Genomic DNA, 23192 nt, shown 5'->3' with positions numbered 1-23192 from the left:
CATGATACATGTACAAGCCACCCCAGTTTCAATTTTTGTATTCAAAATAATTGATCAGTTTAATTATCATGATTATTACATTGTATTTAATTTCATGGATAAAAGTTTTCCAAAAATTAAAAGAAATTGTTTCCTAAACAGCCAAATTTTTCTTAGATATTTAAGTAAAACATCACCATCATAATTGTTTTTAAAGTCTGATTATATGACTGATTTTTAAAACTGTTATTTGTACATTTAAACTTGCTACATGTAGATGAACATTGTCAGGAATATTGTAATAAAACTTTTCGTATGAAAACAGCTTTACTTTAATTGCTGTTGCCATTGTTTATAGTCCTTTCATTTACTTCATTACAGCATTTAGACTGATATTTGACATTTTGATACACCAGATTTTATATTTTCATAAATATTTCAATAAAACCTGCATTTTCACTTGAAAACAGGTTTATTTCAATATTTTCTATGAATGTTATCAATTAATTTTTTCTCCTAGCAAAATGTTACAATTTTTTGGAAAACATGAGTGTAAATTTATTGTACTTATGTCAACATGTATCATGTATATTTGTTCTTCCTAACAGAAATTCCCCTGGAAATTTTTTATAAACAACGCCATAATATCTGTTGTGTTTGAACAATATTCTATACATGTACAAATGTACATGTACCCTTCATTCTGTAAGGAATAAATACTGTTACATTTGTTCCAAAGGAAATAATATTACAGATTTTGTTTTCACTTGACATCATTTGTGACATGCTTGAAACAAATACCATGAATACTATGAAGGAAATTTTATTTCCATGACATTTCAGTCAAACAAGAGATGTTTTAGGTCAAAGGCAGTGAAAATGTTACACAGTTTCATCTTTGTTTGGCAATTTACATGTACACGATGAAGTGCAGTAATCTTTTGGACAAACTAGACTGATTGCTGGGGATGATTGCACACAGATTTAAAACAGTCGTATCTTTCAAGTGTCATGGATTATGTATGCGTACGGTACATGTTCATGGTTGTGTCCTCTTGTCAAGACTGCTAAATATAACATTAAGTTGTAAAATGTATGTATATGTAACAAAAAATTTGTTCCGGCGTGACAATTTGTTCCGCCGGAACTTATTTCATAGAAAATATGTTCCACCAGAACTTATATCACAGAAAATAAGTTCCAGCCCTGTAAAATTTGTTCCAGAACTAATTTTTTAACCAAATGTGAAATAAGTTCCGGAACAAATATCACAGCTCCATGAATTTTGTTCCGATATAAATTGGTTAAAAAAAAATCAAATAAATTCCCGTTATAAAAGTTAAAAATTTTTTAAATATCAAATTAAGTCAGAATATCTGTTGTAAGTAGATAATATGATTAAAAAACAAATGCACAATTAAGATTAAAATTAAGATTAACAACGGTGATAAATAATTTAAACACCGTGACCATTTAATTTTTGCAGTTTTAGCCTTTTTGTTTTGTTTTTGGCAATTTTCACATTGTTGAACATATTGCTTTGTATCACTCACAATACCTTTCCAGTAATATCTTTCTGTTATCTTATTGACAGTTTTATTTAGACCTTGGTGACCACTATGGTCATGGCACATTTTTAAAATACTTTGGACTTTTGTCTTTTGTAACTATAAGTCTTGGTAAACTGACCAGTAGTTTTGTCCTTCTCAATATAATACAAATGTTCATCTTCAACTATGAAATTTTTCTGTGTGATTTTTTCGAATTCTTCTTTTTTCTGCATCATTTGTTTCATTTGGATATTTTTTTTCAAGAATGTAATTAAATATTTTGCTATACTCCAAAGGATCCATATTTGGATGTTTACACTTTTTATTATTATATATTATCAATGTAGTGCTTGTTTTATAATGTACTTGAATGATAACTTTAAACTCACTAATGACAATGCTCATTATTAAAGAAAAGTTGTATAACCAGTGGAACATATTTCACAGACTAGGAACTTATTTCACCAGGTAAGGAACAAATTTCATAGAATAGGAACTTATTTCACAATGTAAGGAACAAATTTCATAAACCCAGAACTTATTTCACCAGGTAAAGTGTGGAACTTATTTTATAGAGATGGAACAAATTAAATAGAAATTGTCTGTGAAAAAAGTTCTCCCGGAATATATTTCATGTGATATTTGTTCCACTGGAACTTTTATCACAGGAACAAATTTTGGCTCACATATACAACTAAACACACCATCTTGCAAGCAACAGATGTTATTTTCATTTTTATTATTTACAATGCTCAAGAATTAATATTTTGGGAAGGGATTCTATGTTACAAGTTTTAATATATTAAGGAGAGAACTGAGGTAGTTGTTATGTATGATGTGCTGCATAATATACGACCAGAGAAAAGGGGAAAAAATAGGACGATTCAATAAATCTTATCACGATTCGAACTACTGGATTTCCTCATTCATACCCATTTCTTTCCTAAATTTTGTTTTATCTACACCTCCATCTAAGATCTCTGTTATTTCATTGATGCTGAATGATGCATGGCTCCTTTCGCGTGTTAAATCTGGATTATTTTCCTTAAAGGAATCGCCCGTAGTCGTGGTCGCCATTTTGTCCAATAAATGTTATTGTCACATGATCACAGTCTTGGTTATTAGCTGTGGTAAAGAGAATGGACTTGAAAGCAACTAAACACCAGCAACCGGCCGTACCAAACTACTCTAGTGAAGTATTTAATTATAAATTATTCAATCTAAAAAAGGTAAGAGTTTATTTTGCGCATCAGTAATTTTCATCTAGCCAAGGCGTTTTCATTCTTTAAAGGTAGATCATCACTATAACATTTCTGCAGATAAAATTTTCTTATACATTGCAAACTGACTAACGATTTTACAATGTGTTTTTTATATAAATACATTGTATATTAAAAAGAAAGGAAAGTAAAAAAAAATGTCCAATTTTACATAGATAAGTCAAGAAAAAATAATTTTTGTTAATAAAAAGAAATCTATGCGATAGAATTTTGAAATAAAATATGAAAAGATAGGTTTTACAATATGCTTTAAGAAATTAAAAGATAAATCGTGTCATCGAACTTGCTTTCTTGCTACTATTAAAAAAATGAGAAATTCATTAACCTTCCTTTAAATAAAAATTACAAAAAGATTTATCTTCCCTTGTAAGGCAGAGTCCAAAAAATTGAATCGAACAGCCTAAATAATGCAATAAATCACTTAGTTTTCTTTATCCAAATAAACAGTCTTACCCATTAATTGCCAATTTGTCTCAAAACTTGCCGATGGCTACAGTGCTGAAGGTCCCGGGTTCGATGCAGACTTGGGCGCTGGAAATTTCAGTACATTAGTAGAGTGATTTTCACCCTCCCACACACATCTCTAGTACCCTTACCGGAGTTTAAACTAAAATGGTACTTGAAGGCCTCGGTTGGTCAAAGTGGCCCCCGACTTTGCCCTGGAGATCAATCTATAGATATATCATCGGTTTGTCTGTTCCCGCCGTGAAGCCCGGTGGTTTTCTCCGAGTACTTCGGCTTCTTCCACCATAATAACAGTTCTCCCGGTGTTTTGAAACTCCCTCTGTGTTGGGTTGGGGATTGTCCTGATGATGGGTTATATATAAGTTTGTGACGCATCTCCATTTATCCTGGTATGGAGTGTACACGGATTCCTCTGTACCCTTCGCGGCAGCAATCGTCAACGGGGGGTGCTCCGTTCACGGAGGACTCTTCGCACATTCATACATAAGGCGGTATACAGATATACGACCTGACTATATAATAAGGCTCTTAAGGCCTTTTATAAACTCAGAAAGAAATATTTGGCCCCTAGCTGGATTAAAAGCATGTATTCAGGGGATGGTGGGATAGACCATTCTTTCCCGGATCCCGTAAAATTAATCTTTAATTCCCGAGTCCCGATAATGTCATTATTAAATAAAATGTTTATTTTACTAAATTTTATCAATAGTATAATACAGGGATTTCATTAATGTTGAAACATGATTCTCACGACTTGAGACAGGCACATACAGAATGTGGCGGAGTAAAGGTGGTAAATAACACTACAGGGAGATAACTCTGTAAAAATCAGTTGAACGTTTTAATCACGTTCTATTGTTAAACACCCCCATTATACATAAGTAGGTATACATTGTATTTCAATGATCTTACTACGGTGTTACAATTTTTTTGTAAATTAATATTCATTACGAATAAGTTTATTGAAAGAATCATTGAGTTAACATGAATTGTTTCTAAATTTAACGGTTTGTTAATCAAGTGACCAGTTTAAAAAAAAGTAATAGGGTTGAGATCTTCAGAACTGGGTTTTAATGGTAGATAATTGGGGTTTTATTGTCGATTACATTAATTCACAAATTAACTTTTATACACTCTTTGGACAATTTGGAGCTTGTTACATTCTCTATTGTTGAAATATGTATGTTGCCCACTAGATTAGTGTTTTTGTTATTTTAGTCGTTTGGGTAAGTCGCTGCCTCATTGACCATGTTGACGTATACTCCTATGGTACGTGTCCTTGTATTCATAATTGTAATTTAATAATGTTAATGGCGGGTGTCACACGTGGAGCAGGATCTGCTCACCCTACTGGAGCACATGAGATCACCTCCGGTTTTTGTTCGGATTCGTGTTGCTCAGTCTTTGATTTTCTATGTTGTTTTTTGAATACAGTAACTGTTGTTTCTCGTTTGATGGTTTTTCGTTTTTTGTCATGCAATTTAATTAAAATATAGATCTCTGATTTCGTTATACTACATATGAGTAGTATAACGAAATCAGAGATCTATATTTTAATTAGATTGCTTGTAATGTCATTGTCAGTTTTTTTTTTACTATGAGTTTGAATGTCCCTTTTAATAGCTTACTATACAATAAGGATTCTGTTAATTATTGGAGATCACATCTTGTTTTATGTTTGGTCAACTTATCAATTCAAACTGAGGACACCACAATTCATGCATAGTTAAGATATGTTTTCAATGATTATAAAGATATATCACCAGGTGCCATATCAAATATGATAAATTATACCTTATTGTGAGATAGCCTACAAAATATAAAGAACTAAAGCTTAATTAAAGATCAGAGAAAGAAACGCACTATGTTTGTTTGTTTTTTTTTAAATTTTATTCTTTGATCTTCAAATCGAGTTTTTAAAACCAACAAATTATACACCTGGATATCAGTAACCGGTTTATCAGTATACTGACCATGGATTTACCAAAAAAGTCAGATACGATAAATAAGATCAATTTCCGGTGATGTCAAAAGTTAGTATATATTGTTACCGCCATATATTGCTATCACTGCATCTCCTTGGCATGGATCAAATCGATTTTTTTATGAAGACTTGCGGTATTCTTTGCCATTCATATTGCATCGAATGAATAATTTGGTAATTCAATTTCGTCCCAAGGATGTTTTTTTTTTTGTTCAAATCCGGCGACTTTAAGGTCCATGGCAACACATCAATGTTGTTTTGAGTTAATAAATCCTTGGTAGTCCTTGCTTAATGGGATCGGTCATTATCCTGATGAAACATCTCTACCTGTCAGCCAATATATCACATTGAGCGTATGTGACTGCAAAATATCATTTCTATAACGTTGAGTCGATAAATTTCCTTGGACAAGCACTTGGTTTGTTATGCAGTTGTAGGATATTTCTTCCCAAATCATGCTGCTTCTACTACCTATTATGTCGACTTCCTGAATTGATCGTAGGGGCGAAAGGCTCATTTTGACACCTGTATACGCTTGTTCGTCCATTACATCTTTGGAGAAAAAAGTGACTAATCGCTGAACCAATTTATGCGCCAGTTCTTAAAATTACATACCTTCAAAGTATGACACCAACAAACACGTGCTCGTCTGAAGCACATGAAACAGATAGGTTTAAGCATGATAACAATGCCAAGTGCAAGAAATTTAATTCTTAGTTTTGGTGCCCCGGGACTAGTACTACTGGGACAGTTTCGTTAACAGTTGAATCGGGCCAAAATAATAATTGGTTTAGTTGATTTTAAAGATAATTTAAAACAAGATTAGACAAGAAAAATGCAATGGCAGATAAGTCATCCCGGAATGGACATCGGTACCATTTTGGTCTAAGATGGTGGATCGACTCAGAAATTTTAAGAATTTCATAGTTGATCACATATTTTTGTAAAGGGAAAAATCTGACTAAAAAATGTAGAGGCCAGTGCAGATTGTTTGGACAAAAGTGTTTAAAATTTAGAGTAAAAGCTTATGAAAATAATTTTAGTTTCAATATACTTATAACGTTTTTTTTTTTATATATATTTGACAGAATTCAAATAAGATCGCACACTAGGAGAGACCGTCCAGGAAAGAGGGGTAGAAGTTGGCACTTACATAGAAGAACTTTACCTAGTTTAAAGATGTGTGTAGGATATTGCAGTTAATCAACTCTAAAAGTGACAATACAATAAAATCGTTACGTACTTTTAAATTAATTTGTTTACACGATGGGAATGCCATAACGCTTTTCAAGTTTAGCCAGTTTATGTTGCACTGTATTTAACTCAGTTTTGAACAATGGTTCAAGTTATCATCCTGTTTATAATGCAGTATACAATATTAGATGAGCACATGAGCTAAATGGGCTAAGAGAACCTACAAACACTGTCGTATCATCATTTTTGAAGCTTCTACAAGAGTTGCATAAAAAAAAGACAAAAAAAGAAAATTCAATTACTCATGAAACTGTAACTTTGTGACATTTGTAAAGATTCTTCATATTTGCTTGTTATAAGGAAGTTTGACAATGACGAGTTTTTCAGGTATTCTTAGATATCACGAGGTCAGTTCATTACGATTTTGTAATGTCAAATTACATGAATCACATTTAATTTTGTAAATACAACAAAGCAAAACCGACCAATAGACATTTTCACCATAAGCCAAAACAGAAACCAGGGATAGTTGAGCAAGTTGAAAATCACTTCTATAAATGTTCGTTTCAATAAGTTTAAATGAATCCAACGGTTTTTTTATTCATATTGTTCTGAGTCTGAAATTTCAAATCGATTATTACTTTAAACATCAGTTCACATACATTAAATATTTAAAACGTTAAGATTTATGAAATCTCTACCGAATATCTCAGTACAATTTAAGATGTCGATATTACTATATTTATGATGTACATTTCTTATGAAGCCTCTTTCGTCGAAGGGAAAAATCTGCACATAGTACCACAGTTGGTGCAATATAGTACCAACTGTGAATATAAGAGAATCTTTGATGTTGTAAAAGTTATTTCTTCTAACTGAATGTTCTACATAAATCCTAGGGTATCACCCTGCAAGTAGCTGGAACTTTTGTGTTGACATGAATGACTATACTATGTTAATTTTCTGCGAATTAATAGTTTATACAATGTTGAATAATTCAAAACACTAAGGTTTTTCTACCCCTAGGCATTGATTACCTTTGCTGTACTTGGCACAACTTTTCGGAATTTTCGGTTCTGAATGCTCTTCAACTTCGTATTTGATTTTGTTTTCCGAATGTTTTAAGTCGAAGCCACTTTTGAGTCTGGCGTACAACATTATAAATAATGGTAACAGTAGTATACCGATGTTCAATAGTCATAATTCGATGAAGCAAAACAAATCCGGGTAACAAACTAAATCCGAGGGAAACACATCAACTATAAGAGGAAAACAACGGAACAGTATAAACACAGAACTACAACAAAGGCAAACGCCAACATACATGGAAACGGACTGTCTGATAACAACTGCCATATTCCTGACTTGGTACAGGACATTTTTAGAAAAATGGTGTGTTGAACCTGGTTTTATGGCTAGTCAAACCTCCCGCTTATATGGCAATGTTAAAAATACTGCTAGAATGACAACACTGCGTGACAGGAATACAGTACAAACAAACGCAAGAACACTCAGCTCAGAGAAATACATAAATGAATAATATAATAGTACATTACAACATGTAAACCGCAGAATAACAACAATATAAACCTGGTATCTTGAGTGAGTTTCTACATAAACTTTTCTTGGCTGAATATTTGAGATGACGGTGGATGATTGTATCTTGATTGAGTTTCTATATTGATGTAAATGATGTAACAATGTGTATAAAATTTGTACTAGGATAACTGAATGTGACATTAAAACACATATAACAAGTTGAAAGCAAATGAGAGAGATCAGATTTGTTCCAAGAAGAATATACAAGATTATTAAATAAGGTACAATAATATTTTAAAGTTTCGGAAATAATGCCATTACTTTAAAAAAAACTTGTTCAATGTTGTTCTTCAATGAGTAAGATATCAATATTTAAAGCTTTCATTGCATATATACATATATATATATATATATATGGTGTTCACATTTTTGCACCTAATGTTTGCGGTATACCATCTTTTCCGCAAGTTTATTATTTTCTGTTTGGTAATAAATTAATAATAAGATCTATTATGTTACATCTTGTGATCCGTTTATTTGGCAATCGCCAATGGCAGTCAGCAGGGTTTAAGAACATCGGTTGTTCGACCTGCTAGTCAAATGCGTTTTGTTAAAATATACTTTTTCATTCATTTGGTCTTTTGGAAAATGTTGTTTGTGCTGTATTTAGACCCCTCTACCAAGAAATTTGTTTTGCATGCACACGTATAAAAATTGCGGTTTTTATCCAACGCAATCATAGGTTTGAACGTTGTTTTCAATTTAGACTTGTATATATATTGGCCTCCAATATGTTGGTGAGTCAAAGCAGCCTTTCCACAAACGCCTCAATGGCCATAGGAGTGATATCTCTAAGAAGCCACTTCTCCCAGTTTCTCAGCATTTCAGACAGTCTGGTCACACACTTGATGACTTTAACCGCATGAAGATCCTAGTGATTGAACAGAACATTCACTGGAGTTATGCCCAGCGACAGGTTCGGGAAAGCTTTTGGATAAAGGAACTAAATGTACATCATCCAAACGGCATCAATAAAAAATACTAAGTTTTATTTTTCACTCATTTTGGGTTGTAAATATACACAGTCACGTATATTTGAGTATTGAGTTTTGTTTTATATTATGATGTTCAGGATTTTGGATTAAATCAAAAGACCAAAACTTACCTGTATTATTGAGCTATTTTTATACATATTATCAGTATTGTTAAAATAATTGACACCGAAGAAGGCTATTTGTTAAGCCGAAATATTTGTCAACACGATTTATTAACAACATCTTCGTATAATACCATCTTATATTAGTATCGTTGTGCAAATCTCTAGACTTATATAATTTTTTTCCTTATCTGCACAGTATCGTCTATTCTAGACGATCCGGTACATAGTAAATTTGCTGGTTGGTCCTTTTTATAGACTTCTATATATATATATATATATATATACAAGTCTTCCAAATACTTTTCGATCCCTGATATCACTGAAGAGACATTAATTGTCGAAATCCGGATATGGTGTACAAAATTTAGAACCTCATGTTATGGTTTACCATCTTTTCCGCAAGTTTATTGTTTTCTACTTGGTATTAAGTTAATATAGAGATCCATTTTGTTACACCTTGTGATCAATTTATTTGGCAATCGCCAATGGCAGTCTGCAGGGTTTAAGAACATCAGTTGTTCGACCTGCTAATCAAAAGCGTTTTGTTAAAATATATATTTTTTCACTCTTTTGGTCTTTTGGAAAATGTTGTTTGTGCTGTATTTAGACCCTTCTACAACGAAATTTGTTACATGCACACGTATAAAAATTGCGGTTTTTATCCAACGCAATCATAGGTTTGAACGTTGTTTTCAATTTAGACTTGTTATATATATATATATCTGTATTTAGACCCCTCTACAAAGAAATTTGTTTTGCATGCACACGTATAAAAATTGCGGTTTTTATCCAACGCAATCATAGGTTTGAACGTTGTTTTCAATTTAGACTTGTATATATATTGGCCTCCAATATGTTGGTGAGTCAAAGCAGCCTTTCCACAAACGCCTCAATGGCCATAGGAGTGATATCTCTAAGAAGCCACTTCTCCCAGTTTCTCAGCATTTCAGACAGTCTGGTCACACACTTGATGACTTTAACCGCATGAAGATCCTAGTGATTGAACAGAACATTCACTGGAGTTATGCCCAGCGACAGGTTCGGGAAAGCTTTTGGATAAAGGAACTAAATGTACATCATCCAAACGGCATCAATAAAAAATACTAAGTTTTATTTTTCACTCATTTTGGGTTGTAAATATACACAGTCACGTATATTTGAGTATTGAGTTTTGTTTTATATTATGATGTTCAGGATTTTGGATTAAATCAAAAGACCAAAACTTACCTGTATTATTGAGCTATTTTTATACATATTATCAGTATTGTTAAAATAATTGACACCGAAGAAGGCTATTTGTTAAGCCGAAATATTTGTCAACACGATTTATTAACAACATCTTCGTATAATACCATCTTATATTAGTATCGTTGTGCAAATCTCTAGACTTATATAATTTTTTTCCTTATCTGCACAGTATCGTCTATTCTAGACGATCCGGTACATAGTAAATTTGCTGGTTGGTCCTTTTTATAGACTTCTATATATATATATATATATATATACAAGTCTTCCAAATACTTTTCGATCCCTGATATCACTGAAGAGACATTAATTGTCGAAATCCGGATATGGTGTACAAAATTTAGAACCTCATGTTATGGTTTACCATCTTTTCCGCAAGTTTATTGTTTTCTACTTGGTATTAAGTTAATATAGAGATCCATTTTGTTACACCTTGTGATCAATTTATTTGGCAATCGCCAATGGCAGTCTGCAGGGTTTAAGAACATCAGTTGTTCGACCTGCTAATCAAAAGCGTTTTGTTAAAATATATATTTTTTCACTCTTTTGGTCTTTTGGAAAATGTTGTTTGTGCTGTATTTAGACCCTTCTACAACGAAATTTGTTACATGCACACGTATAAAAATTGCGGTTTTTATCCAACGCAATCATAGGTTTGAACGTTGTTTTCAATTTAGACTTGTTATATATATATATATCTGTATTTAGACCCCTCTACAAAGAAATTTGTTTTGCATGCACACGTATAAAAATTGCGGTTTTTATCCAACGCAATCATAGGTTTGAACGTTGTTTTCAATTTAGACTTGTTTATATATATATATATATATATATAACTACTCTAAATATCAGCACAACAATGTTAAATCTGCAAATTTGCGGGAGCAAATTTTCGTTCTTCCCTCGCCGGGATTCGAACTCATGCAATTGGGATATCGAGACAACACCGCCTGCACTGTGTCCATCGCTCCAGACCACTCGGCCACCTAGACTGAACTAATAATTCAGCTTTCGGTGGCCTAGTGTTACCTTTTCCGTCAGTAGAATCTAGAGTTGTAACACAGTACATGATATATTAGGCATGAAGGTGGAATTGATTGCAGATAAGCTAAATTTTCTGTCTTAAAGGATCGTACGATGCAGTCACAGAAATAATTATTTTGATAAGAACGTCTAAACAAGTGACAACTCTAAGACAGATCCATCCATTGGATCACCAGTGAAGGTGATACACGGCTGAAAACACATATTATATTCATAACTACTCTAAATATCAGCACAACAATGTTAAATCTGCAAATTTGCGGGAGAAAATTTTTGTTCTTCCCTCGCCGGGATTCGAACTTATGCAATTGGGATATCGAGACATAACTGCCTGCACTGTGTCCATCGCTCTAGACCACTCGGCCACCTATAGACTGAACTAATAATTCAGCTTTCGGTGGCCTAGTGTTCTCTTTCCTCGTCAGTAGAATCTAGAGTTGTAACACAGTACATGATATATTAGGCATGAAGGTGGAATTGATTGCAGAGTAGCTAAATTTTCTGTCTTGAAAACAACGTTCAAATCTATGATTGCGTAGGATAAAAACCGCAATTTTTATACGTTTGCATGCAAAACAAATTTCTTGGTAGAGGGGTCTAAATACAGCACAAACAACATTTTCCAAAAGACCAAAAAAGTGAAAAAGTATATTTTAACAAAACGCATTTGATTAGCAGGTCGAACAACTGATGTTCTTAAACCCTGCTGACTGCCATTGGCGATTGCCAAATAAACGGATCACCAGATGTAACAAAATGGATCTTAACTATTAATTTGATACCAAACAGAAAACAACGGTTTATATATATATATATATATATATTCAATGCTAAAACCTTCTTCATCAGAACAAAACAAACTGTCAACCAAGACACAATATTAATTATAAATTGACTTCACCTATATATTGTGTGTTAACAAAAAAATATAAATTTCATTGTTGTTTTAAAACCCCATAAATGATCTGAATAACAATTTCTGAATTTCCCTAAAATTTAGATTCCAAGTAAAAGCTTTGTGCAATCTTCAAGAACAGGTAAATAGCAAAGCATTAAGATCCCCCGGAAAAATGGCTCAGAAAAAAAATCAACTTATTTTCAAAATGTTCATTCCCAGGCACAGAATGCTGTCCGTAATTAATAGACAGAAGGGTCACAGATGTGTTTATTTAGTGCAGTGACATAGTAAGGCTAAACAATGTATAATGCTCAAGTTGCATACTAATGCATTATTTTCAATTGAATAACTGGACAAAGTTGTAGTCCTGGTATTTTTGATGAATATTGAAAGTCTAGTGATGGGGATCAGTTGGGTGCGCACAGGACGTTCGACCCTTTCTGAACTGGAAAAATATTAACGATAGATACATCGACAATACAACATTTTACCGCTATACTGATCGAAACGCGAGAAAATATTAGTATTATCTACATGTATATATTAAAACTTTCATATGATTAGCTTTACAGGTGAGGACGTGAATGAACCAGAATCATAATTATCCCAAACACAAGCATACCAAGAGCATTCTTGCCGACAGAAAAACATGGAGTAGAAACAACATCAGTCTCAATAAAAAAGTAAACAAATAAGATGGGGAGGGAAAATAGCATGTATCTCAAACTGCCGAAAGTTATTTTACCGAAGGCTCACAAACCTCAGGGATCCCATTCGTCGTATTCAGATAGGAACCTGAATTCAGGAAATGAAAATGTGTGCAGGTACTTGTTTCTGTTCTTTTTTTTTTTACATTTACAGCTGTACATTAAAACTGCCTTGGTTTCGTTTTAAGGTCTCGGTATTGGTCTCGGTTTTTGTTTCGGCTTAATAGTGAAGATAAACACTTAGTAATACGATTGCCTTAATAAATAACACATACGCACATTTTTGTACTGATGAGGTCCGACACTATTGTCCTGAAATAGGCTCGAGCATAGACTTCGAATAGAGGTTTCCATAATGCGGTTTTTCCTGGTAGTCATTGACCATCAATAAGGGGTAAAATACCATTTAACAACAGGTTTCTGTATTGTACCCTTTTTAACGTACAGGTTTCTGTATTTTCCTGTTTTTGTACGTATGATTGTCGAAGAAAATATCTTTGTAATGTTTATTTCATAAAATGTCAATCATATACGACGGGCTATTGGCAAATTTGAATTTCCCATTTGAGTAATTTATGTTTTAGTCATGTGTGCAATGAAGTTGTCACTGGCGTTCTGTCATGTCATTTGTGTGTCTGTATACGTTTTTACTTTGCATCACGGTGAAACAAATTATTTAGAATAAGCTATGCGTATTTCTGTAAATATGTGATTATTTTTTGTGAAAAAAGTCGAAGGTGACTACAATTCACAGTTTACGAGTTATGCAGGTTACTAGATTCTGTTCGGTTTTCGCGCATTTTGTAAAGAAAAATCATGGGCATTACTTTGAATTTTTTTCTATATACAAGACTATACGATTGCAAACAATATAGGCAAATTCCGTGTCTCAAAAGAATTAGAATAAACCAGATAAAATCGAATTATAAAATTATAATTGACCGCAATGTAATCTACATGAACAACATTACTTATTTGTTTTTACATATGTATTGGCTGATATGAAATATAAGCCTGTATTTCTACTTATTTTGCCTCGCATCATGGTTTTATTAACCCAGTTTATCCAAATGGCAGTCAATAATCGTGTATAAGAACAGTTTTCAGTCACAACCTCTGTTGTTGAAGCAATACTGATAACCTTTTTATATTTTAGTATTTTATCTGAAACGACTATGAAGCTGAGTATACGGTATGGGGTTTGCTCATTATTGAAGGCCGTTTGGTAACCTATAATTGATCATTTGTACTATTGTTGTCTAATTTCAAATCATACCACATCTACTTATTTCATATGATCAAAAGATGACCCCTTCTATCGACCTGGATGTCATATTCGCAGCTATAAACACCTGCACTATCAGTTGCCCATTTCCGATCATTCTAGTTTAATTCACCTGACACGACCTATTAATCCAAGGCCAAGAATGATATTATATCATACCCTTAGTCAGACCTGGCACAGATGTATTTCTAATGTCATGAACTTCGGATTGATTTTATGTGTAGTTATTGTTTCGGTTGTTTCGTCAGCGGACCCGAAGCTGCCATGTGCTTCTTGTGATGGTATTAAGTGTGGAGCCACTCCTACAGGATGCGAATTGGATAAAATTCCATGCAACTGTTGCTTTTCCTGCAAGCGAAAATCTGGGGAACTATGTGAAGCTTTTGCGCCAAGGTAAAATTCACAACAAGGACTTTCCAGAATGAGTACCAGGTTTTGTTGATATTTTATTGAACATCCTATTCTCTAAAAAAAATGTTTAAGATACATTAACACCGATATACAAGTTTAAATGGATCAAAGACGATGATGGGTAAATGTTAGCACGACACAAAAAAACGAAAAGACAACGGATCATCAACAATAGTAAAATATAATATCCCAGGCTCTTCGTTTCTATACCTTTTGGTGTGGTTTATAAGTGTTTCTCGTTTTTAGCTCACCGTTCCGAAGGATTAGCCATCACTTGGCGTCCGTCGTCGTCCGTCTGGTGTAAACTATTTCAAACATCTTCTCCTCTAAAACTACTGAACCAATTGCAACCAAACTTAAGCTAAATGATCCTTAGGGTATCTAGAATAAAGTTTGTGTTTTATTTTCTGTTTCGTCAAAAAACATGGCCGGCATGGCTAAAAATAGAACATAAGGGTAAAATGCAGTTTTTGGCTTATATCTCAAAAACCAAAGCAGTTAGAGCAAATCTGATAGGAGTAAAAGTGTTCATAAGATAAAGTTCTATCAGCCCTGGAATTTTCAGATGAATCTAATAACCCATTGTTGGGTTGCTGCCACTAAATTGGTAATTTTAAGGAAATTTTGCAGTTTTTGGTTATTATCTTGAATAGTATTAATGATAAAGGTAAACGGTAAACAGCAAATATGTTCAGCAAAGTTAGATCTACAAGTAAGTTTTATATGACCAAAATTATCAATTGACCACTTAAACATATATTGCCCTTTAAGGACAATTTTACACAATTTGTTTATCATGTTTTCTAACTTTAAAAAATTTTCTCCTCTGAAACCACTGAACCAATTCCAACCAAACTTAAGCTGAATGATCCTTAGAGTATCTAAAATAAAGTTTGTGTTTTATTTTTTGTTTCGTCAAAAAACCTGGCCACCATGGCTAAAAATAGAACATAGGGGTAAAATGCAGTTTTTGGCTTATATCTAAAATCCAAAAGAGTTAGAACAAATCTGACATGGGTAAAAGTGTTCATAAGATGAAGTTCTATCTCAGCCCTGAAATTTTCAGATGAATCGAATAACCCATTGTTGGGTTGCTGCCTCTAAATTGGTAATTTTAAGGAAATTTTGCGGTGTTTGGTTATTATCTTGAATAGTATTAATGATAAAGGTAAACTGAAAACAGCAAATATGTTCAGCAAAGTAAGATTTACAAATAAGTTTATATGACCAAAATTGTCAATTGACCCCTTAAGGAGTATTGCCCTTTGAGAACAATTTTACACAATTTGTTTATCATGTTTTCTAACTTTAAAAAATCTTCTCCTCTGAAACTACTGAACCAGTTCCAACCAAACTTAAGCTGAATGATCCTTATGGTATCTAGAATAAAGATTGTGTTTTATTTTCTGTTTCGTCAAAAAAAAACATGGCCGCCATAGTTAAAATTAGAACATTTGGGTGAAATGCAGTTTTTGGCTAATATATCTCAAACGCTTAAGCAATTAGAGCAAATCTGATGAGAGGTTAAAATGTTCATTAGGCCAAGTTCTATCAGCCATGAAATTTTCAGAAGAATCTAACAGTCCATTGTTGGGTTGCTGCCACTAAATTGGTATAATTTTAAGGAATTTTGCAGTTTTTGGTTATTATCTTGAATATTATTAATGATAAAGATAAACTGTGAACAGCAAAAATGTTCAGCAAAGTAAGATCTACAAATAAGTAAATATGACCAAAATTGTCAAATGTGTCCTTAAGGATTTATTGCCCTGTAAAGACAATTTTTTACAATTTGTTCATCTAGTTTGCTTACTTTAAAAAATCTTCTCCTTTGAAACTGCTGAATCAATTTCAGCTAAACTTGGGCTGAATGAGTTTCAGAGTATCTAGTATGAATTTTGTATTTTATTTTCTTGTACGTCAAGAAACATAGCCACTATGGCTAAAAAGGAACATAGGGGTAAAATGTATTTCTTTACTTTTGAAGAAAATATGACAGATACAACGAACATCTCAATGGAATTTTTAAGCCACTCATTAATATATATTAAAAAGCAAAAATAATCATTGATGAAAGATTTAAGCAAAACAATACAGGTGAGCGATTCAGGCTCTTGAGAGCCTCTTGTTTTATATAGATTAGAAGTTTGAATTGTTTTACACTAGTCTTTTTGGGGCCCTTTATAGCTTGCTGTTCGGTATGAGCCAAGGCTCCGTACTTTGACCTACAATTGTTTACTTTTTACACATTGTGACTTGGATGGATAGTTGTCTCATTGGCACTCATACCACATCTTCTTATTTATACTTACATGTCTCTAGTGATTGGCTTTACTTTTGTCAGAAAGAAATATCCATAAACATATATTTCATGATTCTGATGTCGCGGCAATAAATCTTGACTGCAATATTAACAAAGGGACCTGTAGTGATTCCTGATCAGTCATTAGCTATACTCATTTACTGTCTAAGGGTTGTCTTGATTAACAACGGTCTCATGATAGGAGAAATGCTGAATACTTCGATGTATTTCGCTTTTAGAAAACCTCTTTATACCATTTTCTTTGCATACAGTACAATTACAGTAAACAGGTCATATTAAAGACTTTTTAAAGAATTTGCATATAAATTTAGCATTATATACTTGAGCCACAAAATCGTAATGATAAGGCATTTAATTTACTTTCTGAAATATTGTTGCATGAAATCTTAAAAAAAACACCAGATCTACATTTGTATAAAGTGTATAGGAAACACGTCCGATCGGCAAAACACACAATATTCAAGAAGCTTGAAATATCATGCTTCGTATCTGAATATTTTTCATTAAATAAACATAGATAGACCCTTTAATGTAAGATCTTTGACGAACTTGACGACATATAAGGTATCCATTACGAAATTTAATTGTGTTTGTTGTTGTCATTATACTAAAGGTACTGTTAGGGGTGATGTTGCCAATCAGATACCTCATTGCATTAACTTTTCAAACCAAAAGAACAAAGATTTCTTCACTGAAAAAAATGACAGTCATGATAGTATCGAGGAATTCATGTAATGACAATCAATATAAATACATGTAAACAGAAGAAATTTTAAGTTTTTTTTAAAGATCTTTGACTTTTGCACAACAAACAAGCGTGTCCATGGTCGAACAGAACCGTGTTTATCTCTATATAATGTCAGTGGTTATCATGAACAGGACGTCATTCTACCTACTTTACCTCTATGGGAATACGTCCAGATACCGTTAATGTTTAAGCACATTCAGTGCATTAAATAACGTGATCTCTTTCAAATACACAAAATTCACAACTGTAATGCACAGTACAGCAGTAACCAACACAATTGTTGATAAAATGCATTTCTTTAAAACAGTAAATGCTGATTCGAACATTGCACAGCCAAAAACTTATTAAGATATTTACTGGCTAACGTACTTTTTAGTGAAAAGTTATATCAAACTAAAAATAAGTCATCTTTAATTCAATATTTTATTTTTTTTTGGCTTAGGGAGCTACCATTTGATTTTTATGGCGGGGGGAGGGGGGGGGGGGAGCTAGGATGAAATTTGAAAAAATAGGCAGGACAGGAGTTTTGAGTAAAAAAAAAAGGCAGGATGAGACACCTGCAAAAAAAAAGTCAGGATGTCAATCTAGGTAAAAAAAGGCAGAATAAACTTTAAAAAAAACCAGGCAGGACCAAATAGAGTGAAAAATAAAAAGGCAGGACAGAGATTACAACTAAAAAAAATGCAGGACAAAATTTTTCATCCTAGCCCCCCATAAAAATCAAACAGTAGCTCCCTTACGAAGCTGTAAATGTAAACCATTCGAAATGGAACAATTTACCATTTTGGGTGACTTCAGATTAAGTTATATTTGTGCAGTGCACTTTGCCCCCAAGATCTATCTGTTTCGTGAACAAGGCATGCATAAATAAATAGGAATGTGTAGGAAACGAATACATAATCTGTCCCCAAAAGAGAAAGGTATAATGTTGTTTTTTTTTAATTTTATTCTGTGTACCTTAAATCAATTTGTTACAAAAATACATTGGTTGGTATATTAAGCTAAAATATTAGACACAAATAACATACATGGCTGATACTAAACAAAAAGTTGAAAAACATAGTTACATGCGATACATTGGGTTAATCTTTGTTGACGTGTAGGTCATTATTTGTATATATTGTGACCACTGGGTGTATACAGCTAACACTGTTTTGCATCTCCTTAATATGGATTTAATCAATTTCGTATTCGTACCTACCTGTGGTATCTTTTGCTATTCATGTTACAACGCTTGGCTATGTTAATCCAATGACTGTGGGCGGTTGGTGTTGCATACGCTGGGTCAAAACTGGTCCAACACAAGGTCTTCTTAATGAAATATGCAAAAGTCTGTCTGGTAAAAAAATCTTTATAAAGCCGGGATACATGTACCTGCAGCACTGGTCGTAGCAGTGACTTTTTAATTAGTAAATGAAATACCCGGATATAGCAATCTAAGGCTGGAGTAGTTATGTATGGCCGATGTTGAGCCGATCCAGATTAATTAAATCTATGTATAAAGCGTGAAATTGTGTTCTTGTGAACGTTGTATTGTCAATTAAGTTGACTTAAGTTGAGATTGTCCAGCCTGATGACTTTGTTACTTGTGGTATTGTTCAACATGAAGATAGTTGCATTTCACAGTTGCAATGCCAATCAACTGTTCAACACCCATGTCTTTGTGTATGGAAAACTTCATTTTTGGGGTCTTTAAAAACACATTACATTGTAGCGAGTTCCAGCATTTTGTATTAAAAATATACCTTTAATGAGGGGTTGTGGAAGGGGGGTATCATTCCGAAGTCCCGAAAAAAAATAAAGTATTCTTTCCCGGATCCTGAATTAATAATCATTTATTCCCGAGTCCCGATAGGTGTAAATCCCGAATTCCCGCGAAAATAAAAGCTCGATCCCGAGTTCCCACAAAAATAAAAGCTAAATCCCGACGTCCCGAAAACGATCCTTCACTCTTTAATAACTAGTTGCTTACATGCAAATAATTTACCAAGGAAATTTCCATTGTTCAGATTGACGGTGTCGTGCTGAATGATTACACAGAAAATAACAAAACCGCGAAAATAATTTTGAAGCAGGAAAATCTAACGCCCTTTATGCTGCATGTAATGAAAACACCAGGAGAAATTAATTTCATTCTAATGCACTGCATATTTAAACGATTAAACGGATAAAATTACAATTCCCCTGGTATAAACTAAAACCTTAAACCAAATATCCAAGTATATTTTTTTTATATTTGACACTTCCTTATCAAATATATGAATATAAACACAGTTAAAGGCTAATAAAGACTTTGTAAAGAAGATTGTCGCATGACAACGCCGATGCTGAACCCAAAGTTCAACGACGAGAAGCTACATGTATGCATAACTATATATATGAAAAACTTTAAAGTACAAAATGTAAATTAAAACAAAAAAGATTTTACTATGTTCCCAAGTTCTGAGAACCCATCATACGTTCTGCTAAATAGTCATCCTCCTCTTCATTTTTTATTAGTGGCCCTGATAACTTTAGTAAATATGTAACAGGCAGAACTTAATCCAAAAAGGAGAACGAGGAATTTAAAATATTTTGTACTTTCACCATAAGTCCAGGAAAAATCTAGGTAATCAGTATGCGGCTCTTATATGTCTATATGGTGATAAGCTGAATGTATTTCAAACTTAATACAATAAAAGTCTTTTTTTGATAAATTGCATAGCCCCGTATACATGGATATCTTCAAATGTCACAGATGTCTTCCACAGATGTAAATTGACATGACGTAAATGCTGAAATATTAGGTACATGCTGAGCAGAAATATTAACATATTAAGCAGATAAAAACTTAACCTTTTTTGCAGCCTTGAACTTGATGGTTTTGTTTTCATCCTCGATATCACTAGCAACCGGGTGCGTCTCATACTGCCTTATAGTATCACAACCACCCTCAATGCTATCAGTAATCTTAATTAATTTGTTGCGTTTTTTAAGCTTGTCGGTAATCTCAACAACAACCGCACGTGCGTAGTCTGATTTACAATGTTCAATAGCCCAAATTACTTGATTAAAGTCTTTTAAAACTTCAGAATAAAGTGTATGCTGCACTTTAAATCCCCCCTCCATTCCCAGTGATATTTTTTTTCAACTTTTAGTTTTTTAACCTGCGATGAAACATCAGGAGATTCTTCAAGTGGTGTTGGAGTCTCTGGATCCATTGATATATTCAAAATGGCAGTGAACCAAGAACACTTCTACTGTTCGGATTGACGGTGTCGTGCTGAATGATTACATAGGAAATAAAAAACCGCGATAATAATTTTGAAGCGGGAAAACATAACGCCCTCTTTGCTACTTGTGATAAAAGCACCAGGGAGAAATTAATTTCATTTTAATATACTGTCCGTGTTAACGAATGAGGTTACAATTGTCCTCATACATACTACTTGTACACCATTACCAGATGGATAAAAAAAACATCAACCATTGATAATGACTTACATGTATCATTTTGGATACATTCATAGAAATACACCGTTTAGCACATAAACACAACATTTATTAAAGATATGGTATCCTCAACTTCATACTGTTAAAACTAAGATATTACAACGTTAAGCCCTCGTGGGCTGCAACACAAAGAAGTGCACACATTCAATATAATCTTTTTATTTTAATTAAGTTGTGTCTTTAGGTGTACTTTAGTTAATTTAATAACCTAAAACATGCAAGAAATATCGTGAAGAAATAAAAGTATGTTTTTATCAAATAGACATTGTCTTCAATATATGTTAAAACCTTCTATGCACAACGATGTTCTTATCGCTTGAGAATCAAATAAGCGGAAAACACATTTAAACGTTGAATAAAATACTAATCAACCTTTTTTATTAGTTCGCACTTTCCGTACATTTGATGTTCCAAGTTATCTCCTCTAGAAAAATGTCTTGAAGATCAGATGCTTAGCCAAACGATTGACATCGTCAAATTAGATGTAATTTTTTTTGCTATAGTACGTTGTACATCGTGTTCTAAAAATGTCTTTGAAATTGAAAATGAAATTGTGCGTTCAATGGTAAGCCTTGCTAATGACATTTTAATAGATATGGTTTATTGAAGTACGTAGAATTCCCAATTTATTTTCTACACTGAAAACTTTTCTTTCAAATATGTTTAATTTTCGAATTAATCTGGTTCTAAATCATACCTCTTTTGTTAGTATTCTAATTTGAAAATGTAATGTCCCAGCTAAAATTAGTAGTAATAATTGTATTCTAAAATACACTAGTGTATATAAAGCATACGATTAATATTTATTGTTACCCTGGTGAATGCGGATAGCTTCAAATGTATCGTATCATGAAAGTATGTTGGATTTAATCAGATTTACCGATTCATAAAATAAAAGAAGTGGAGTTTACGTGAATAAAAAAGGAAACCAGCGACACAGACCCCCCTTTATACAGTATGTCAAGTTCTAAACTATACGGTGTATAAACGAATGTGAATGAACTAATTAAAGTCTAATATTTCTTGCACCAACGTCCAATTCCCCCACCAAAAACATAACGATATAACAAAAGGCAGCCATTGACAAGGTTCCAGACTTGGGAAGCCACGTAAACACGTTTGATTAATTTGTAAGGTATTATGTCCTTTAGAAAATATTGGCCACACTCTTGAAAAAGATAAAATTAGTACCAAAAAGGTAAAAAATCACATTGTATTTATTTTACAAATGCACTAGTAAATTTTGTGTACAAGCATGTGTCATTGTACTTATAGCAAAAAATTGTCCACGACATAGTCTGTTACTACTAGATATAATTGCACAGTTATGACATGACAGTTACATTATTATACTTTTCCCTTGTATTTTTGGAAAAATAAGATATCTTCAAATGAAGCTTGATATCAAGTTTCAGGAGGCTCTGATTCATAGTTCCTGATTAAAATGGGAAATTTCATTGGACGGACGAACGGAAGAAGGACGAATGGACAGAGGAAACCCAGTCAATACCTCCTTTTGAGCATGGGTATAAATAAAAATATGGATATCTGAAAGACCAATATTTGATAGATCTATAATACTTTTTAATTTTCGAATTCTAGGTGCTAAAAGATTATGCATTATTAACAAACTGTCTAATTCATGTCTGATTCACTAAGTCTTGAAACTGGAAGAGTAACGTTAACGTTGAGATTATAACTATTATCCAAATGACAATTTTACATGACATGGTATTTAGATATACCACTGACCTAGGAGAGTGGTCTCTTATCAGATCAGAAGTAGGATAAAATTTATGCAATTGACTACTAGAGAGTGGAAATTATATTTTGATTATGAGTTTAATTTTTGGGAAATGCTTTTTATAATTAATTATTCACTGTTGAGT

At 33.0% G+C, this 23192-nt stretch overlaps 1 protein-coding gene across 4 annotated transcripts in view; it reads right to left on the bottom strand.

Moving 5' to 3' along the window:
* Positions 1-2625, bottom strand: part of LOC127726048 (peroxisomal acyl-coenzyme A oxidase 1-like) — a 52393-nt gene extending 49768 nt beyond the window's left edge. For 3 of the 4 annotated variants that reach the window (XR_007993295.1, XM_052233380.1, XM_052233389.1), the window contains exon 1: positions 2462-2625. Coding sequence is in view for 2 of the 4 variants with exons in the window: in XM_052233380.1 (XP_052089340.1) it covers positions 2462-2606 (145 nt within the window). In the remaining 2 variants the exon portion in view is untranslated. The remainder of the gene's footprint in view (positions 1-2461) is intronic. The other variant, XM_052233401.1, reaches the window with a different exon arrangement.
* Positions 2626-23192: the final 20567 nt, after the last annotated feature.

This window comes from Mytilus californianus, unplaced genomic scaffold, assembly GCF_021869535.1.
Source record: "Mytilus californianus isolate M0D057914Y unplaced genomic scaffold, xbMytCali1.0.p SCAF_1, whole genome shotgun sequence".
Taxonomy (NCBI): domain Eukaryota; kingdom Metazoa; phylum Mollusca; class Bivalvia; order Mytilida; family Mytilidae; genus Mytilus; species Mytilus californianus.
Note: the sequence above shows the minus strand (reverse complement) of the source record. Positions and strands in the feature narration are given on the sequence as shown.